Source organism: Cannabis sativa, chromosome 7, assembly GCF_029168945.1.
Source record: "Cannabis sativa cultivar Pink pepper isolate KNU-18-1 chromosome 7, ASM2916894v1, whole genome shotgun sequence".
Lineage (NCBI taxonomy): Eukaryota > Viridiplantae > Streptophyta > Magnoliopsida > Rosales > Cannabaceae > Cannabis > Cannabis sativa.
In genome coordinates this window covers 53,997,013-54,018,100 of record NC_083607.1, presented here as the reverse complement: position 1 = coordinate 54,018,100, position 21,088 = coordinate 53,997,013, and the positions used below count along the sequence as shown (strand labels likewise).

Below are 21,088 nucleotides of genomic sequence, written 5' to 3'. Positions count from 1 at the left end.
TTTCAAGTTTGAATACACCAAATAGGAAACCATATTAATGTATACCAGCCGAAAATATACAATGAATAATAAAATATTTTTGTCAATTAAATATGCCAAAAATGGAATTAACAGTAACAATGATATTTTTATAGAGTATTAAACTTAAATAAATGGTGATATTTAATTTTTACGCATTTTTCTTCATATTTTTAAGTTAATATTAAAAATTAGGTATGTAATTGGATATCCAATTAAAAAATAATCCAATCTAATTAGTAATTAAATTGCATTTTAAGGACTAATAGATCGCATTGTGTAACGCCCTACTTGCTTAGGCACGCTACAATGCTTTTCTGCTTACCGTGCTCACCTTTGCTAATCAAATGATTTCTCAAAAATTGTGTTAATTTAAACTTTTATAAATGTATAACCGTACATAAAACCCGGGATCCCATTTATAAAGTTTACAATACTTGATTACAAAATTGTTGCTCAACGACTACAAAATGAAGGCCAAAGTCATCCAGAGATCGAACTCTCCAGGTCTAACCATCCTGATATGTACAACCATCCCTAAGCTCTAGGCTCATTGGTGCTCAATTTTAGTTTTTCCTTTACCTACACATGTAACCAATATATGCGAGTCAACAAACTCAGTAAGAAAAACATATAATATATATGATATTACCGACACGTATTCAGACACCCATACACCTATCTACAAGGCTTTACAAATGATCAAGAATATTTTTAATAAAAGTACGACCTTTGTACTACATTTACTAAGTACTCGTCCTGTACTAGTGTCAGTATGGCTAAGCTAAGTACTACTAAGTGTTGTACCACATACACTACCTAATCGTCTCGTACTAGTGTTAGTAACATCAGATCGTACCCTTTGAACATCATATACTGTACCAATATACTCCGTATTGCTACCGTACTAGTGTTGGTAGTATACGAATTACATACACAACATGCAATTTACATACATACACATATTTATATACATGTTTTATACTAATCTTACCTTGTTTCCTAATTCAAGTGTGTCAGTCAACTTGAATGGATATTCACACGATGAACAGTGGCCCTATGTCACAATGTAAAACTGATAAGTGTTTACTCTAGAACACTTCTCTAATGCCCGAATAGAACCTAGGGTTTTTCTACCAAACTATAAAGTGAAAACACCCTTAAATAAATACATAATTTGACTTTAACTTATATTCCATATGGTAGAGATCCTCAATCTTTTCTTTCAGTTCATTAGCACTTAACTAATAGTTAAAACAATTTATGCATGCCATATAAAACCATCAATCCACTAACTCAATATATTCCATAAGCTTGCAATACTCACTATACTCCACTAATATAAATAGATACATAATTAAGAGTCAAAAGGTTTTTCTAAACATGTAATGATAAGCTTAGGTACAAGTAGATAAAATGGTCATTTAGGATTGTCTATAGTATCAGCTTCTCTAATCAAATCATCCCATAATTTTTTTTCACAAACAATCTCGATACTCTTTTTTTTTTCTAATTTAATGAGAGATTTTTTTTTTTTTCGAAAACATTGCAACAACTTTATTTTTATTTTTTTTTCTCTATTTTTTTCTTTCTTTTTTCGAAGTTGACACTTGTTATTAGATTTTTTATACAAGTTGCTGTCAAATTAATTGTTTTCATTCTCTCAATTTCAGTCTTATTCCCGTACATATATCAAACTTTCTATTAAAGTTCTCCCAAACTAAAAAATCCACTTATGGTATAATTAGGATCAAATTTTGAATAATAATGGATTTATCTTGTTTATGCTCCAAAATATGTAGAAACAAAGAATAAGATTAAAGCTCAAAAAGGGTAACTAAGGTAAAAATTTCAAGGATGGCTTGAAAGGCACAATCGATCTAACGAATGTCTAAATCACTTTCCTAATCATGCATTATTTATTATTTTGCTTCAAATAGGAAGCAAGCAAGTTCTAGAATTTTCCAAATAATTTTTCACATATCAAATTTAGCATACATAAATAAATTTAATTGCTAGAAATTTACCTATTATGATTTCATGTCCTTTTTATTTAAAGCACAAAATTAAAATTAGTCAAGAATGTAACCTTACCAAGCACATTGATTTTTTGAAAAATAAATGAAATAAATAAAAAAATGTCAACCATGCTATCTACCTACTTTCACATTGACTCACATTTAGCAAATTGATTCATAACAACACAACACAAGAACAACAAAAAAAAACTAAAATGAATACATAAAAATCTAAAAAAATTTAAGTTCACTCCCCAAACTTAATTGACACATTGTCCCAATGTGACACTAAAGATTAAAGAAGAAGACTTATCTGGGGTGCCTCCCAAGAGCGATGTCGTTAACGTCATATAGCTGGATGATTTCCTCCTTCAAAGCTTAACTGGAATAAAGTCCTCCTCTTGCATCCATAAGGGCTCTTATACCAAATGATAAAAAATTTCCTCCAATATTGCAAATTTCAAAGCTATCCTTAAGCTGAGAGTCACCTTCACAATTCCCTTTCTTTAGGCGCGTGGTGATCCAAAGGTGTGAGTCCTCACCGATGCGCGCAAAACTAGGTACCCCTTGGGGTCATACTCATATCTCAAACTTGCACTATTTATACACTTCAAATGAAGTTTTTCTATTCCATGTGTTACTCACACACTATTTAATTTTTGTAATATTTCACATAGTTCCAACAAATTGTTTCTCAAAGCCTGGTTATGATTCTCTCAAAGAAAAAAGAAAAAGAAAAAAGAGCCTGGTTATGATTAACTCCAACAATATTAAACGTGAATGAGGGGATAGAATATGTGATAGATAATAATGTGGTACAACTCAAGTATACTCCATCTAATTTTTCTATAGTCAATTTGATTTTTCATTTCCATGGTAGGCCTTTTTAATTAGAAATGTCGATAAATGTATAATTTTTCTAATTTTTACATTACACCCACTAAAAGTATTACATTATTTCCTGTATCCACAACTCTGAATTCAATCAAATATGCTCCAACGTATCAATTGGTGTTAAGACTTTATAGAAAAGAAATATGTAAATCTTATATAGTGATATAAGGTTAAATAACCAACCTCCATTTTCTTATATAACTCTTGCTTCAGGCAGCATATCTTAACTCATAAAATTCATTAACCATGAAACTTAAGAGCCCCACCACTTGTGTTTTTTGGTTTGCGCCTTTTTCATTCTTGTATTTGATGGTGTCATTTGATGTGGTGATGGGCAATGCATTAGGAAACGAAACTGATAGATTTGCTCTACTCAAGTTCAAAGAATCAGTCTTTAGTGACCCTTTTGGAGTGTTGAGATCTTGGAATGATTCCACTCACTTCTGCAACTGGAATGGAGTCACATGCAGTCACAGGCATCACAGAATAACAAAGTTGGCATTACGATACCACAACTTGAGAGGTACCATATCACCTTACATTAAAAACCTCACATTTTTGAGGTCTATCAACCTTAGAAACAATAGCTTCTTTGGTGAAATCCCACACCAAGTTTGCCATTTATATAGATTGCAAAATTTAAGTCTCGCTAGAAACATGTTAGAAGGTGACTTATCTGCATTGAACCTTAGTTATTGCTCGAAACTAAGACTGATATCTCTAAAACGAAACAGATTTACTGGGCTCATTCCCTCAGAACTTGGTTCTTTGACCAAGCTTTCATCTCTTAGTCTCTCTACAAACAAACTCGTAGGACAAATTCCACCATCCCTGGCAAATATTTCTTCACTTGAAGTGTTTTCTGTAGGGGGCAATACTCTGATAGGTACTGTTCCAGAAGAGTTTGGCAAGTTAAAAAAGTTGAAAATATTTTCAATAGGGCCTAATAAACTGTCTGGTATGATTCCTCCCTCACTTTACAACATATCATCTTTGATCGATTTCTCAATAACACATAACCAATTTGAAGGCACTTTGCCTCCCTACGTAGGCCTTCAACTTCTCAATCTCAAAGAATTTCTTATTGGTTGTAGAGTTTCAGAGTATGAAACTTTAAAGAACAGAGTAACAAAAACGAGAGAGAGAGAGAACAGAGTGTATCAAAATGAATAAACCCAGAACTTGAGTTCTCTTGTTAAAACTGACTGTATTTATATACAAGTGTAAGAAAGCAACAGAAAGAAAACAAGAATTAACAGACTAAGAAAACCGTTACAAAGTTAGTTAAAACAACTAACTAACTCACTCAACTATACTAACATCCCCCCTCAAACTAAATGGTGTTGACACCATTTTTAGTTTGGATTTTAAGTATAGAAATCTTTCTGTTGACAAAGCCTTGGTCAGAACATCAGCTGCTTGATCCAAGGAAGGAACATAACGAACTGAAATGTGTTTGTCTAAAATTTGGTCCCTGACAAAATGAAGATCGATCTCTATGTGTTTAGAGCGTGCGTGAAAAACAGGGTTTGCTGCCAAGGCAGTGGCACTCTGATTGTCCACCCATATAACTGGAATCTGAACTATAGACACCTGAAGTTCTTGTAACAGAGATCGAATCCACTTGAGCTCAGCTGCAGCATTAGCCAATGCTCTAAACTCACTTTCAGTACTTGATCTTGCTACAACCTGTTGTTTCTTAGCCGACCAACTCACCAGATTGTCCCCTAAGAACACCAAGTAACCACCAGTTGATCGACGATCATCTAAGCAACTAGCCCAGTCTGCATCAAAGTACACTTGAAGAGTCATAGCAGATGATGGTCTTAGCCATAAGCCATCTTTGACAGTGCCCTTCAAATACCTTAGTAATTTCTTACAAGCCTCCCAATGAGTTGAAGTGGGGGCATGAAGAAACTGGCTGAGCTTGTTGACTATAAACGCCACATCCGGGCGAGTGAGGGACAAATATTGCAGGGCACCTAGGGTGCTTCTGTAAAGTTTGATGTCTTCAAACGGTTCCCCCTCTGTTAAAGATAGTTTAATACTTGTACTGGTGGGATTAGGACTTGCTTTTGCTCCCTCCATGTGCAATTTCACTAGCAAGTCAGTAATGTACTTTGTTTGGGACAAGTACATTCCACTGTGATCTCTATAAATCTCAACTCCTAAGAAGTAATGAACTGGACCAAGGTCTTTCAATGAGAAGGATTTATTCAAATCCGAGATAAGTTTGGAGATGAGAGTTGTGTTTGGACCAGTGATTAATATGTCATCGACATATACCAATAAAATCACAATATTTGCTCCTGTCCCATATATAAACAGAGAACTATCTGCTCTAGAACCTTGAAAACCCCAAGAGACAAGTGTTTGTCTCAACTTGTCATTCCAAGCACGTGGGGCTTGCTTCAGTCCATATATGCCTTTTTCCAACTTACACACATGAGTAGGGTGATTTGAGTCTTCAAATCCTGGAGGTTGGCACATGTATACAATCTCATTTAGTGGCCCATTGAGAAACGCATTACTAACATCCAACTGAGAGACATTCTAATTGTGTGTAACAACTATAGATAACACAGTACGAACTGTTGTTGGCCTAACAACCGGACTGAATGTCTCCTCAAAGTCTATTCCAGCCTCTTGTAAGTAACCCTTAGCAACTAATCTGGACTTGTATCGATTTAATGACCCATCTTTATTTAGCTTCACCCTGTGTATCCATTTGCAACTAATGACATTCATATTGGGCTCATAAGGGACCAGTTTCCATGTTTTTGCCTTTTTAAGAGCACATATCTCACTATCCATGGCACTGTGCCATTTAGGATTGGCTAGAGCTGCTTGTAGTGATCTTGGTTCAGAGGGTAACAAGGATTCAGGTAAAGGGTGTTTAGTGGCTATGTAAGATTTTGGTTTGGAAATTCCATTTTGTAGTCTGGTGCGCATGGGATGAGTACGGGTAGGTACAGGCAGTGGTACTGATGGACCATTGGTTTCTAGGATTGGTTGTGTATTTGTGTCTGTAGGTGGTATGGTAATATTTGGTGGTTGGTCAGTGGTGCTTTGTGGTAAATGGGATGGCTCAGTATTTAAGGGATGTGTATTGGTGTTGACAGGGACAGGTGCTATTATCGGGTTGGGAGATACAGCAGGTGCAGTGTTTGTTTGGCCATTTTGGGAAGTAGTATGGGAAGGAGGCTCAATGTCATTGATTGCAGAATGGTGAGGAGTATGGGAGTTAGTACGAGTACAGTGTACATTATTGGAAACTGAAAACTGAGCAAATGGAAAGATGGGCTGTGAAGTTACCTGTTCAGATTGTTGTTTTGTGGATGCAGGAAAGAGCTTTTCATTGAAGACAACATGTCTTGCAATAAACAGTCTTACCTCTGAGTTTTCACAGAGATATCCTTTGTGTGAGGAGGAGTAGCCAAGAAAAATACATTGTTGAGTTCGAAACTCCATTTTATATCTGTTGTAGGGCCTAAGATGTGGATAACATGCACATCTGAATGGCTTAAGGAAGGAATAGTCAGGTTTCTGTCCAAGTAGAGTCTCCATTGGAGTGCTGTAGTTAAGAACAGGTGTTGGCAACCTGTTTATGAGAAACACAGCCGTGTGAAATGCATGCCACCAGTAGTTAAACTCTAAGCCCGACTGAGCAAGAATAGTTAACCCCATTTCTGTAATATGCCTGTGTTTACGCTCGGCACGCCCATTTTGCTCACTGGTTTTTGGACAGGGGTGTTGGAAATGGATTCCTTGGTCACTCAAGAATCGTGAGAAAGGTCTGTACTCTCCTCCCCAGTCTGCCTGTACTTTCTTGATGGGAAGGTTGAACTGTTTCTCAACCATTGCTTTGAACTTGACAAATGTTTCTAAGGCCTGTGACTTTTGTGTAATTGGATAGATCCAGGTATATCTACTATAATCATCTATGAAATGAATATAGTAGAGGTATCCATCTTTGGATTTGATGTGGGATGGTCCCCATATATCAGTATGTATGAGCTCAAGGGGTTGAATGGCTTTGGAATCTGTGCTAGAGAATGGTTGTTTGTGGCTTTTGCCAAGTTGGCATGCATGGCAAAAAGAAAGATGTTGAGTGTTGCCTTTGTGGTGAATATTGGTAAGAATCTTTTTGAGTATATGGTGAGATGGGTGGCCAAGTTTTTGATGCCAAATAGTTATGTCATGAGTGGTATTAGTCTGTAAAGCAGTGGGATGATAGGAAGTAGATTCAAAATCATTGTCTTTATTGGTAAGAGTTGAGTTACACATAATGTTTGTGTTTACATTGGGAAACTATAAAGAACTTGTACAACTCATTGTTGCTGGACAATTACCACTAGACACACCACATTGATATCCTTCTTTAGCCGAATTCTTGGAGCATTCTTCTAGCACATAAAGACCATCTTTAAGAGTCCCCTTGAGCAACACCTTCCCTGTTTGCTTGTCCTTGACAAAGCAACATGATTTATGAAATTCAAGAAACACAAAATTGTCATTAGTTAATTGTGATACACTGACCAAGTTCTTAGTAATTGCAAGGACATGAAGTACAGATTGTAATTTTAGAGACTTAGCATTAGATGCAGATAGAGAGGCAAGACCAATATTAGAAATTAGGAGTTTCTTACCGTCTCCAACAGCAAGTCCTTCGGGTCCTGGATAGGCTATTGCTGAGTCGAGATTTCCAATGTCATTCGTGACATGATTTGTAGCCCCCGTGTCTACAAACCAGCCTGAGTCATCCCCAAAGTCAGGAACAAATGAAGCAGCAAAGGCTTGAGGATCGTACTCAAATTCATGTTCAGTGATGAATGCTCGAGGAGGTTGATTCTGAGAAGTGGAAGATGAACCAGGTTTAGGAAGTTCTTATCGAACCGGTAGTGACATACTGGTGCTGTATGGCCATAACGAAGACACAGGTGACATAGAGGTCGATTTGGGGGATTATGGCTTCTGAAGTTTGGTTTGGCACCCGTTTTGGGGAACTGTGGTGGGCGATAGGCATTAGTTCTTGAACCAGTGAATGCTATATTGGCTTGAAGTTTCATGGACTGATCTGTAAGGGAGCTGTGATGATCCAGGCGACTCTCATGAGAGAGTAATAAAGCCTGTACTTCTTCGAATGTGAGTGAGTCACTACGGGCGGTGATCCCTGAGACGACGGAGCAAAGACAGAAGAAGTTGATCCTTTCTTTTCCACTGATTATATTCAGGGTTTCGCTCTCCGGTAAGAAGATGTTGTAGAGGAGGATTGCCAGCCAACAAGATCTCATCCAGTTCGTGTCCGATTACGGTAGGGATCACCTGAGATTTCCAAGAGAGAAAATTAGTACGATTAAGTTTGACAGTCAACACAGAGGTTAAAGAATGAGAAAAGGGATTCCAGTTGGAATGCAACTGGTTTGACATTGTAGAAGCAGAAGTTCTGGTGGCCGGAGCAGGATTGGAGGAGGTAGACTCCGTTGATGACGCTAGTCGAGGGCGACTGATACCATGTAGAGTTTCAGAGTATGAAACTTTAAAGAACAGAGTAACAAAAACGAGAGAGAGAGAGAGAGAGAACATAGTGTATCAAAATGAATAAACCCAGAACTTGAGTTCTCTTGTTATTACTGACTGTATTTATATACAGGTGTAAGAAAGCAACAGAAAGAAAACAAGAATTAACAAACTAAGAAAACCGTTACAAAGTTAGTTAAAACAACTAACTAACTCACTCAACGATACTAACATTGGTGGTAATAAGTTTTCCGGAACAATACCAGAATCATTTTAAAATGCTTCTAAGCTTGAAAAACTTGGAGTTAGTACAAATCATTTGTTGGGAAAAGTTCCAGCTAGTTTGGGGATCAATCTACCACATCTTAGGAAACTCAATTTAGAGGAAAACCATCTAGGAAACTACTTGCCTAATAGCTTGGATTTTATTGCATCTTTAAATACTTTTAGTCAATTGGAAGAATTGATTTTGGATGATAATAACTTTGGTGGCCCTTTACCAAAATCTTTAGCTAATTTTTCAACTCAAATGACTTATCTTTATCTTGGAGGGAACCAAATATCTGGAACTATTGCTCCAACATTAGAAAACCTGGTCAACTTAATCGGCTTAGACATGGAGTATAATCTTTTGGAAGGTGACATTCCGACTTATTTGGGGACTTTAAGGTTCTTGCAAAGGCTTACATTGAATGGAAACACATTATCAGGAACCATACCCTCATTCTTGGGAAACCTCACACAAGTCTCGGAGCTTGATTTATCAGAAAACAATTTTAGTGGAAGCATAACTCTAAATATTGGAGACTGCCAAAATCTACAAAGGCTTTGGCTTTCCCAAAATAGTCTAAGTGGAACTATTCCCAAAGAAGTTTTTGGTTTTCATTCACTTCTTGAGCTAGACTTATCGCAAAAGTCACTCAACGGTAGCATACCTGTAGAAGTGGGAAAGCTTAATACTATCACCCAACTTGACCTCTCTGAAAATAATTTGACCAGTGAGATTCCAAACACAATTGGAGATTGTACCAGTCTCCTATCACTTTCCCTACAAGGGAACTTCTTTCAAGGAATTCTTCCTTCTTCTTTGGCTTCTCTTAGAGGTCTAGAGTACTTGGATCTTTCTCGAAACAACTTGACAGGAAATATTCCTAAGGATTTACAGAATCTTAAATTCTTGAATTATTTGAATCTTTCTTTCAATGAGCTTAGGGGAGAGGTACCAGACAAAGGCGTCTTTGAAAACACTATTGCAATATCAATTGATGGAAATGCCAGGCTTTGTGGTGGTGTACCAAAGTTACAACTTCCAAGATGTGAAAAAGCCATTGAATCCAAACAAGGAAAGAAGAAAGATCACAAGTTGATAATCATAATTGTTTGTGTGATTGCATTTATTCTTCTATTTGCATGTTTATCATTTTCGTTTTGGAGAAGGAAATCAATAATGAGATCATCATCATCAAAGTCTGAACTCTCATCAATCAGCTTTCTTTCAACGGTTTCATACAAGAGTTTACACAAGGCCACCAATGGATTCTCTCAAAGCATGTTGATTGGAACAGGCAGCTTTGGCTCTGTGTTCAAAGGCACACTTGATCAAGAAGGAAATGAAGTTGCTGTAAAGGTCCTTAATCTGAACCAAAAAGGAGCTTCCAAGAGTTTTATGGCTGAATGCAACGCGTTGAGAAATATTCGACACCGAAATCTTGTTAAGATCTTAACATGCTGCCCAAGCATTGATTTCAATGGTGATGATTTCAAAGCATTAGTGTTGGATGTACAAAATCATTAATTTCTAGATGTTATCTTTTTTGTACAAAACATATACTTAAATATAGAATTTAATATTTAACAATTTATATGTAATGCAGAGTATGCGATGGGTAGTGAGCCATCAAAGCAAGGGGATATGTATAGTTTTGAGATCTTATTGATGGAGATGTTCACAGGAAGGAGTCCAACTGATGAATCATTCAAGGATGATCTGAATCTCCATAACTTTGTTCAGATGGCATTGCCAGAAAGAGTTGATCAAGTAGTGGACTCTGCTCTTCTAAGTGGAGAAGCTGTAGAAACCACAATGAGAAGAGAAAACTACAATAACAATAGAGGAACTGGTGAAATTTACACAGAAGGAGAAATTAACATTAGTTTTGATAACCCAGATCAGATAAGCACTAATTTGTGTAAGTGCTTGATTTTAATTTTGGAGATTGGACTTGCATGTTCAAAAGATTCGCCAAATGAAAGAATGAACATAGGCGATGTGATCAAGGAGTTACAACATATTAAAAATTCTTATGTGAGACTTGGGAGGCAAGAACATAGAAGAAGAACCAGACCACCTAACTAATTGGTAATATACTAGAACATATTTCACTTGCATTAGCTTTTATTGCTAGTTCTTGCCAATTTTGAAAGAGTATTAATATATTAGAAGACTTATTTTACATTGACTTACAGTATTAATTTTGTTTAAAAATTTTTAACTACTTTCCAAGCCACTATGTCCCACACACTAACATGTCATTTGCACAGCAGGAGATGGGAACTTTATTGAAGGAGCCCAAATTAATGGTGAAGATCTTTCGTTCTATATAATATATATCATTTTGAGAATAAGCTTAAGCATTTATCATCTAACTTGTATCTAAATTTTAGTATTTAGCACATATATGTTACTTGATTTTTGTCCATTCTGTTTTGTTTTCATTTGTTATGCATATTGAATATTTTGTAAATGTAATCAAAATGTTTTACATGTGTTTTATGCTCTAAGTTGGTAAATACTTTATGCAGTCAATACCAATTCATTTAACAAATTAAAATGATATTTAAGAAGCGACAAATACATTGAAAAAATAAAAACAAAAGACATGGGATACATAACAATCATAAGCAAACACTTTGATTAAGTCTCTCAACTTCTCTCATCCCTTCTTCATTCAATAGCAAAGAGATTTTTTGTGTGGTTATATCAGTCATAAATAAACCAACCACTTAAAGATTATGATGACATGACATGAATAAAGGCAGCTCAGATTTGTCACTCAAAGTTTGTTACTTTCTTTCTCTTAGTTTGAGTTAGTTAAAGTCTATGTAACAGTTTTGAAACTTGGATCCTTAGTCTATAAAAGGATGCATAGTCTCATTTGTAATGGCAGTAGAAATATTAGGTTGAGAGATACATAGAGAGACTAATGTATGGTTAGGTTTATTTTTGTATCTTGAAGCAACAAGGATAGAGATGAAGAGAGAAGAACAAAATTGAGAAACTAGAGGGAAGCAAAGGTCTTCAAGGGTGTTTTCTAAGTGTTCTAAGCTTCATTGTGAATATTGCTCAAGGGACAAGATCACAATTGTAGTAGTTTAAGTTATCTTGAACGAAGTCTTGTAATATGCCATTATTCATAGTGTAAAGGATTCCTTAGAAGGAATTCAAGGGGAATAAGCTCTCTACTCATTGTAGAGGAAAGTTCGAACTCCTCTAAAATTGCTTGTGTCTTATTGTTTTCTGTTCTTATTTTTCTTCAACATTACTATTTTTCGTCTCTGTTGTGTTTAATTCTGGTTTCTATGATGTGTTGGTTTTAATTATATGCAAACTAAGATTGTTAGTTCATAACACTTTGTTCAAATGAAAAGAAAGTGAAAAGGTCAATTCTCCCTTCACAATAGCCAACGTTCTAAAATTGTCCTTAAAATATACTTGAGACTCCATGTTATAGATTTTGAGTAAATTGTTCCATTATAGTTATTCATTACCAAAACAGTCTCTGCAATTTACATAATTAGTAGCTCTTGGATTGGTTGACACATGAGGTGTATTTTTTTTTTCTTTTTTCGTTGACTTATCATCTTTCCATGTGACAAAGGATTGAATATTGAGTCATACCAATTCCCTCCTCTATATGGAAAAGGATTTTCAAATTCTAAAATCTCTTCCATCTTTTCCCCCAAATGGTTCCATAATCAAGATTGATTTTCCTTCTTCCAAACACCATTTCAAAACATCTTCCAATGCATTTTCTAATATTTTTGACAAAGTTTAATTTTCCTTTAAAGAAGCTACTAGATTATAATGCTTTATTGACTGAGGGTGAGTAATATCCATTCCAATCTAATTGAACTGAGCCAATCCAATCCAATTCAATTACAAAAAATTGGATATCCAATTACAATCAGAATGGATTGGATGTTAAAAGTTAGATTCTAATTGGATTGAATAGGTTAGTTGATGTCATTCTCACAATCTAATTAAAAACTCATCCAATTCAATTACATTTATATATTAAAAAATTATTTATATTTATTTATGTATAATAAAAAGTATATATTTGAATTATATTTTTAGTATTTTTTGGTTGAATTTGCAACATTTGTTTATTTTGTATATTTGTTGTCACGATGTTTTGTTCTATTTTATTTTTTAGTATTGTTGTTGTTTTACTTATTTTAATATTTCAGTTGCATTATACTTGTAACAATGATATTTTTATGGAGTATTAAACTTAAATAAATGGTGATATTTAATTTTTACGCATTTTTCTTCATATTTTTAAGTTAATATTAAAAATTAGGTATGTAATTGGATATCCAATTAAAAAATAATCCAATCTAATTAGTAATTAAATTGCATTTTAAGGACTAATAGATCGCATTGTGTAACGCCCTACTTGCTTAGGCACGCTACAATGCTTTTCTGCTTACCGTGCTCACCTTTGCTAATCAAATGATTTCTCAAAAATTGTGTTAATTTAAACTTTTATAAATGTATAACCGTACATAAAACCCGGGATCCCATTTATAAAGTTTACAATACTTGATTACAAAATTGTTGCTCAACGACTACAAAATGAAGGCCAAAGTCATCCAGAGATCGAACTCTCCAGGTCTAACCATCCTGATATGTACAACCATCCCTAAGCTCTAGGCTCATTGGTGCTCAATTTTAGTTTTTCCTTTACCTACACATGTAACCAATATATGCGAGTCAACAAACTCAGTAAGAAAAACATATAATATATATGATATTACCGACACGTATTCAGACACCCATACACCTATCTACAAGGCTTTACAAATGATCAAGAATATTTTTAATAAAAGTACGACCTTTGTACTACATTTACTAAGTACTCGTCCTGTACTAGTGTCAGTATGGCTAAGCTAAGTACTACTAAGTGTTGTACCACATACACTACCTAATCGTCTCGTACTAGTGTTAGTAACATCAGATCGTACCCTTTGAACATCATATACTGTACCAATATACTCCGTATTGCTACCGTACTAGTGTTGGTAGTATACGAATTACATACACAACATGCAATTTACATACATACACATATTTATATACATGTTTTATACTAATCTTACCTTGTTTCCTAATTCAAGTGTGTCAGTCAACTTGAATGGATATTCACACGATGAACAGTGGCCCTATGTCACAATGTAAAACTGATAAGTGTTTACTCTAGAACACTTCTCTAATGCCCGAATAGAACCTAGGGTTTTTCTACCAAACTATAAAGTGAAAACACCCTTAAATAAATACATAATTTGACTTTAACTTATATTCCATATGGTAGAGATCCTCAATCTTTTCTTTCAGTTCATTAGCACTTAACTAATAGTTAAAACAATTTATGCATGCCATATAAAACCATCAATCCACTAACTCAATATATTCCATAAGCTTGCAATACTCACTATACTCCACTAATATAAATAGATACATAATTAAGAGTCAAAAGGTTTTTCTAAACATGTAATGATAAGCTTAGGTACAAGTAGATAAAATGGTCATTTAGGATTGTCTATAGTATCAGCTTCTCTAATCAAATCATCCCATAATTTTTTTTCACAAACAATCTCGATACTCTTTTTTTTTTTCTAATTTAATGAGAGATTTTTTTTTTTCGAAAACATTGCAACAACTTTATTTTTATTTTTTTTTCTCTATTTTTTTCTTTCTTTTTTCGAAGTTGACACTTGTTATTAGATTTTTTATACAAGTTGCTGTCAAATTAATTGTTTTCATTCTCTCAATTTCAGTCTTATTCCCGTACATATATCAAACTTTCTATTAAAGTTCTCCCAAACTAAAAAATCCACTTATGGTATAATTAGGATCAAATTTTGAATAATAATGGATTTATCTTGTTTATGCTCCAAAATATGTAGAAACAAAGAATAAGATTAAAGCTCAAAAAGGGTAACTAAGGTAAAAATTTCAAGGATGGCTTGAAAGGCACAATCGATCTAACGAATGTCTAAATCACTTTCCTAATCATGCATTATTTATTATTTTGCTTCAAATAGGAAGCAAGCAAGTTCTAGAATTTTCCAAATAATTTTTCACATATCAAATTTAGCATACATAAATAAATTTAATTGCTAGAAATTTACCTATTATGATTTCATGTCCTTTTTATTTAAAGCACAAAATTAAAATTAGTCAAGAATGTAACCTTACCAAGCACATTGATTTTTTGAAAAATAAATGAAATAAATAAAAAAATGTCAACCATGCTATCTACCTACTTTCACATTGACTCACATTTAGCAAATTGATTCATAACAACACAACACAAGAACAACAAAAAAAAACTAAAATGAATACATAAAAATCTAAAAAAATTTAAGTTCACTCCCCAAACTTAATTGACACATTGTCCCAATGTGACACTAAAGATTAAAGAAGAAGACTTATCTGGGGTGCCTCCCAAGAGCGATGTCGTTAACGTCATATAGCTGGATGATTTCCTCCTTCAAAGCTTAACTGGAATAAAGTCCTCCTCTTGCATCCATAAGGGCTCTTATACCAAATGATAAAAAATTTCCTCCAATATTGCAAATTTCAAAGCTATCCTTAAGCTGAGAGTCACCTTCACAATTCCCTTTCTTTAGGCGCGTGGTGATCCAGTGTGTGAGTCCTCACCGATGCGCGCAAAACTAGGTACCCCTTGGGGTCATACTCATATCTCAAACTTGCACTATTTATACACTTCAAATGAAGTTTTTCTATTCCATGTGTTACTCACACACTATTTAATTTTTGTAATATTTCACATAGTTCCAACAAATTGTTTCTCAAAGCCTGGTTATGATTCTCTCAAAGAAAAAAGAAAAAGAAAAAAGAGCCTGGTTATGATTAACTCCAACAATATTAAACGTGAATGAGGGGATAGAATATGTGATAGATAATAATGTGGTACAACTCAAGTATACTCCATCTAATTTTTCTATAGTCAATTTGATTTTTCATTTCCATGGTAGGCCTTTTTAATTAGAAATGTCGATAAATGTATAATTTTTCTAATTTTTACATTACACCCACTAAAAGTATTACATTATTTCCTGTATCCACAACTCTGAATTCAATCAAATATGCTCCAACGTATCAATTGGTGTTAAGACTTTATAGAAAAGAAATATGTAAATCTTATATAGTGATATAAGGTTAAATAACCAACCTCCATTTTCTTATATAACTCTTGCTTCAGGCAGCATATCTTAACTCATAAAATTCATTAACCATGAAACTTAAGAGCCCCACCACTTGTGTTTTTTGGTTTGCGCCTTTTTCATTCTTGTATTTGATGGTGTCATTTGATGTGGTGATGGGCAATGCATTAGGAAACGAAACTGATAGATTTGCTCTACTCAAGTTCAAAGAATCAGTCTTTAGTGACCCTTTTGGAGTGTTGAGATCTTGGAATGATTCCACTCACTTCTGCAACTGGAATGGAGTCACATGCAGTCACAGGCATCACAGAATAACAAAGTTGGCATTACGAGACCACAACTTGAGAGGTACCATATCACCTTACATTAAAAACCTCACATTTTTGAGGTCTATCAACCTTAGAAACAATAGCTTCTTTGGTGAAATCCCACACCAAGTTTGCCATTTATATAGATTGCAAAATTTAAGTCTTGCTAGAAACATGTTAGAAGGTGACTTATCTGCATTGAACCTTAGTTATTGCTCGAAACTAAGACTGATATCTCTAAAACGAAACAGATTTACAGGGCTCATTCCCTCAGAACTTGGTTCTTTGACCAAGCTTTCATCTCTTAGTCTCTCTACAAACAAACTCGTAGGACAAATTCCACCATCCCTGGCAAATATTTCTTCACTTGAAGTTTTTTCTGTAGGGGGCAATACTCTGATAGGTACTGTTCCAGAAGAGTTTGGCAAGTTAAAAAAGTTAAAAATATTTTCAATAGGGCCTAATAAACTGTCTGGTATGATTCCTCCCTCACTTTACAACATATCATCTTTGATCGATTTCTCAATAACACATAACCAATTTGAAGGCACTTTGCCCCCTACATAGGCCTTCAACTTCCCAATCTCAAAGAATTTCTTATTGGTGGTAATAAGTTTTCCGGGAAAATACCAGAATCATTTTCAAATGCTTCTAAGCTTGAAAAACTTGGACTTAGTACAAATCATTTGTTGGGAAAAGTTCCAGCTAGTTTGGGGATCAATCTACCACATCTTAGGAAACTCAATTTAGAGGGAAATCATCTAGGAAACTACTTGCATAATAGCTTGGATTTTATTGCATCTTTAAATAATTGTAGTCAATTGGAAGAATTGATTTTGGATGATAATAACTTTGGTGGCCCTTTACCAAAATCTTTAGCTAATTTGTCAACTCAAATGACTTATCTTTATCTTGGAGGGAATCAAATATCTGGAACTATTGCTCCAACATTAGAAAACCTGGTCAACTTAATCGGCTTAGACATGGAGTATAATCTTTTGGAAGGTGACATTCCGACTTCTTTGGGGACTTTAAGGTTCTTGCAAAGGCTTACATTGAATGGAAACACATTATCAGGAACCATACCCTCATCCTTGGGAAACCTCACACAAGTCTCGGAGCTTGATTTATCAGAAAACAATTTTAGTGGAAGCATAACTCTAAATATTGGAAACTGCCAAAATCTACAGAGGCTTTGGCTTTCCCAAAATATTCTAAGTGGAACTATTCCCAAAGAAGTTTTTGGTTTTCATTCACTTCTTGAGCTAGACTTATCACAAAACTCACTCAATGGTAGTATACCAGTAGAAGTGGGAAAGCTTAATACTATCACCCAACTTGACCTCTCTGAAAACAATTTGACCAGTGAGATTCCAGACACAATTGGAGATTGTACCAGTCTCCTATCACTTTCCCTACAAGGGAACTTCTTTCAAGGAATTCTTCCTTCTTCTTTGGCTTCTCTTAGAGGTCTAGAGTACTTGGATCTTTCTCGAAACAACCTTACAGGAAATATTCCTAAGGATTTACAGAATCTTAAATTCTTGAATTATTTGAATCTTTCTTTCAATGAGCTTAGGGGAGAGGTACCAGACAAAGGCATCTTTGAAAACACTACTGCAATATCAATTGATGGAAATGCCAGGCTTTGTGGTGGTGTACCAAGATTACAACTTCCAAGATGTGAAAAAGCCATTGAATCCAAACAAGGAAAGAAGAAAGATCACAAGTTGATAATCATAATTGTTTGTGTGATTGCATTTATTCTTCTATTTGCATGTTTATCATTTTTGTTTTGGAGAAGGAAATCAATAATGAGATCATCATCATCAAAGTCTGAACTCTCATCAATCAGCTTTCTTTCAAAGGTTTCATACAAGAGTTTACACAAGGCCACCAATGGATTCTCTCAAAGCATGTTGATTGGAACAGGCAGCTTTGGCTCTGTGTTCAAAGGCACAGTTGATCAAGAAGGAAATGAAGTTGCTGTAAAGGTCCTTAATCTGAACCAGAAAGGAGCTTCCAAGAGTTTTATGGCTGAATGCAACACGTTGAGAAATATTCGACACCGAAATCTTGTTAAGATCTTAACATGCTGCTCAAGCATTGATTTCAATGGTGATGATTTCAAAGCATTAGTGTTTGAGTATATGGGAAATGGGAGCCTAGATAAATGGTTACATGGAGAAAACCAATCAAGGGGTTTGAAGTTTATCCAGAGATTATCTATAGCTAGTGATGTAGCCTCTGCAATATGGTATCTTCATGATCATTGTGACCATCCAATCATTCATTGTGATTTGAAACCAAGCAATGTTCTCCTTGACAACGAGATGGTGGCTCATGTTAGTGATTTTGGATTAGCTAGGCTGATCCTTAACACCAATCAAGTGTCTGAAACTCAAACCAGCACAATTGGAATGAAAGGCACCATTGGTTATGTCCCTCCAGGTAACAACAGAACTTTAACTTTACACAGTTTTATTTTTGCGAAAAGATAGATAAGTGAATTGAGAATAGTATCAAAGAGTCAAACTAGCTTGAAATATAAAGTTTTATTTTTGGGAAAAATATGGATGAGTGAGTTGATATTAGTATTAGAGAGTTAAACTAGCTAAAATATACACAAAATTTGACGTGTTATCTATTTTTAGTGTATGCCATATGAATCACCTCATTGATTTATTATTCTTTTTGACATTTGCCAATGTTGGAAATACATTTGCAGAGTATGCCATGGGAGGTGAGCCATCAAAGCAAGGGGACATGTACAGTTTTGGGATCTTATTGATGGAGATGTTCACAGGAAGGAGTCCAACTGATGAATCGTTCAAGGATGATCTGAATCTCCATAACTTTGTTCAGATGGCATTGCCAGAAAGAGTTGATCAAGTTGTGGACTCTGCTCTTCTAAGTGGAGAAGCTGTAGAAACCACAATGAGAAGAGAAAACTACAATAACAATAGAGGAACTGGTGAAATTTACACAGAAGGAGAAATTAACATTAATTTTGAGCACCCACATCAGAGAAGCACTAATTTGTGTAAGTGCTTGATTTTAATTTTGGAGATTTGACTTGCATGTTCAAAAGATTCACCAAATGAAAGAATGAAAATAAGAGATGTGATCAAGGAGTTACAACATATAAAAAAATGCTTATGTGAGACGTGGGAGGCAAGAACATAGAAGAAGAACCAGACCAACTAACTAATTGGTAATATACTAGAACATATTTCATTTGCATTAGCTTTTATTGCTAGTTCTTGTGAATTTTGAAAGAGTATTAATATATTAGAAGACTTATTTCACATTGACTTATTGTATTAATTTTGTTCAAATTTTTTTAAATACTTTCTAAGCCACTATCACTGTCTCACAAACTAACATGTCATTTGCACATCAAGAGATGGGAACTTTATTGAAGGAGCCCAAATTAATGGTGAAGATCTTTCGTTCTATATAATATATATCATTTTGAGAATAAGCTTGAGCATTTATCATCTAACTTGTATCTAAATTTTAGTATTTAGCACATGTATGTTACTTGATGTTTGTCCATTCTGTTTTGTTTTCATTTGTTATGCATATTGAATAGTTTGTAAATGTAATCAAAATGTTCTACATGTGTTTTATGGTCTAAATTGATAGATACTTTATGCAGTCAATACCAATTCATTTATTTAACTCATTGAAATGATATTTAAGAAGCTACAAATACATCGAAAAAATAAAAACAAAAGACATGGGCTCAATGATAAATTTAGATACATAACAAGAACAAGCAAACACTTCGATCAAAGTCTCTCAACTTCTCTCCTCCCTTCGTCACTCAATGGAAAATGGATACTATGTTCAAATGAAAGAAAGTGAAAAGGTCAATTCTCCATTCACAATAGCCAACGTTTTAAAATTGTCCTTAAAATATACTTGAGACCCCATGTTACAGATTTGGAGTAGGTTGTTCCATTATAGTCATTCTTACCAAAACAAGGTCTCTGCAATTTACATAAGTAGCTCTTGGATTGGTTGACACATGTGGTGTTTTTTTTCTTCTTTTGACTTACCATCTTTCCAATACCCTTTGACAAAGACTGATTATTGAGTCATACCAATTCCCTCCTCCATATGGAAAAAGACTTTCAGATTCTAAAATCTCTTCCATCTTTCCCCCCAAATGGTTCCATAATCAAGATTGGTTTCCCTTCTTCCAATCACCATTTCAAAACATCTTCCAATGCTTTTGCTAATATTGGTTCTTTGATAAAGTCTGATTAGCCTTTAAAGAAGCTCACAAATTGTAATGCTCTATTGACTTGTATTTTCTAAAGATGATTCTTCTGGATACTCAAAAAAGAATAGTATAGATTCAATCCAACTCATTTCACTACACTCCTAACATTTATACCCAACTCAGGAAATTTGTATCTATTATCCCAACTAGTTCGTCAACTTTCCCAAGAAACAAACAATGGAACCAGACTTTGAGCCAAGACATGTAGTTTCCTACTCTGTTCACTTCATCTTCTAATCACTCAACAATGACTCTAACAAACAAATTTTTATCAAACATTGGACTAATGTCCTGCCATTTATAAATGAGCTTAGTTGAATGTTTTTCTTACCTTTTCTCGAAGTTGAAGACAGTAATTGGCAGTGTAAAGTAAACGAGCTTGATCTTCCATGTAAGAACGACACATAAACTCGATTCCCAATAACCACTCCAGCGTCAGTAGCGTTATCAAAATTGTTGGAACATAGTTACAATTTTACAATAATATGAAAAGTGTAGTGTGATATTGCTTTAAGTGCCACAGGATGGAAACACTTCTTTGGAAGTGTATATAAGGTGTAACCTTG

At 34.6% G+C, this 21,088-nt stretch overlaps 2 protein-coding genes across 3 annotated transcripts in view; both read left to right on the top strand.

The window, feature by feature from the left end:
* Window positions 1–12,146, top strand: part of LOC115696830 (probable LRR receptor-like serine/threonine-protein kinase At3g47570) — a 28,679-nt gene extending 16,533 nt beyond the window's left edge. The window contains exons 2-3 of one of the 2 annotated variants that reach the window (XM_061118952.1): window positions 10,325–10,809; window positions 10,995–12,146. In XM_061118952.1, the coding sequence (XP_060974935.1) occupies window positions 10,325–10,806 (482 nt within the window). In that variant the 3' untranslated portion in view covers window positions 10,807–10,809; window positions 10,995–12,146. Of the gene's footprint in view, window positions 1–10,324; window positions 10,810–10,991 lie in introns of both variants that reach the window. The other variant, XM_061118951.1, reaches the window with a different exon arrangement.
* Window positions 12,147–16,659: 4,513 nt separating this feature from the next.
* LOC115696706 (probable LRR receptor-like serine/threonine-protein kinase At3g47570) lies at window positions 16,660–19,919 on the top strand. The gene is made up of 2 exons (XM_030623595.2): window positions 16,660–18,682; window positions 18,960–19,919. The coding sequence occupies exons 1-2, from the start codon at window positions 17,128–17,130 to the stop codon at window positions 19,304–19,306; spliced, it is 1,902 nt and encodes a 633-aa protein (XP_030479455.2). The 5' UTR covers window positions 16,660–17,127; the 3' UTR covers window positions 19,307–19,919.
* The last annotated feature ends 1,169 nt before the right edge of the window (window positions 19,920–21,088 follow it).

What these genes read in the sequence shown, in the direction of transcription:
- LOC115696706 (XM_030623595.2), top strand. Translation starts at nt 17,128, where the DNA reads ATGACTTATCTTTATCTTGGAGGGAATCAAATATCTGGAACTATTGCT. An exon ending in CATTGGTTATGTCCCTCCAG is followed by an intron (nt 18,683 to 18,959) that starts GTAACAACAGAA and finishes ATACATTTGCAG; the next exon opens with AGTATGCCATGGGAGGTGAG.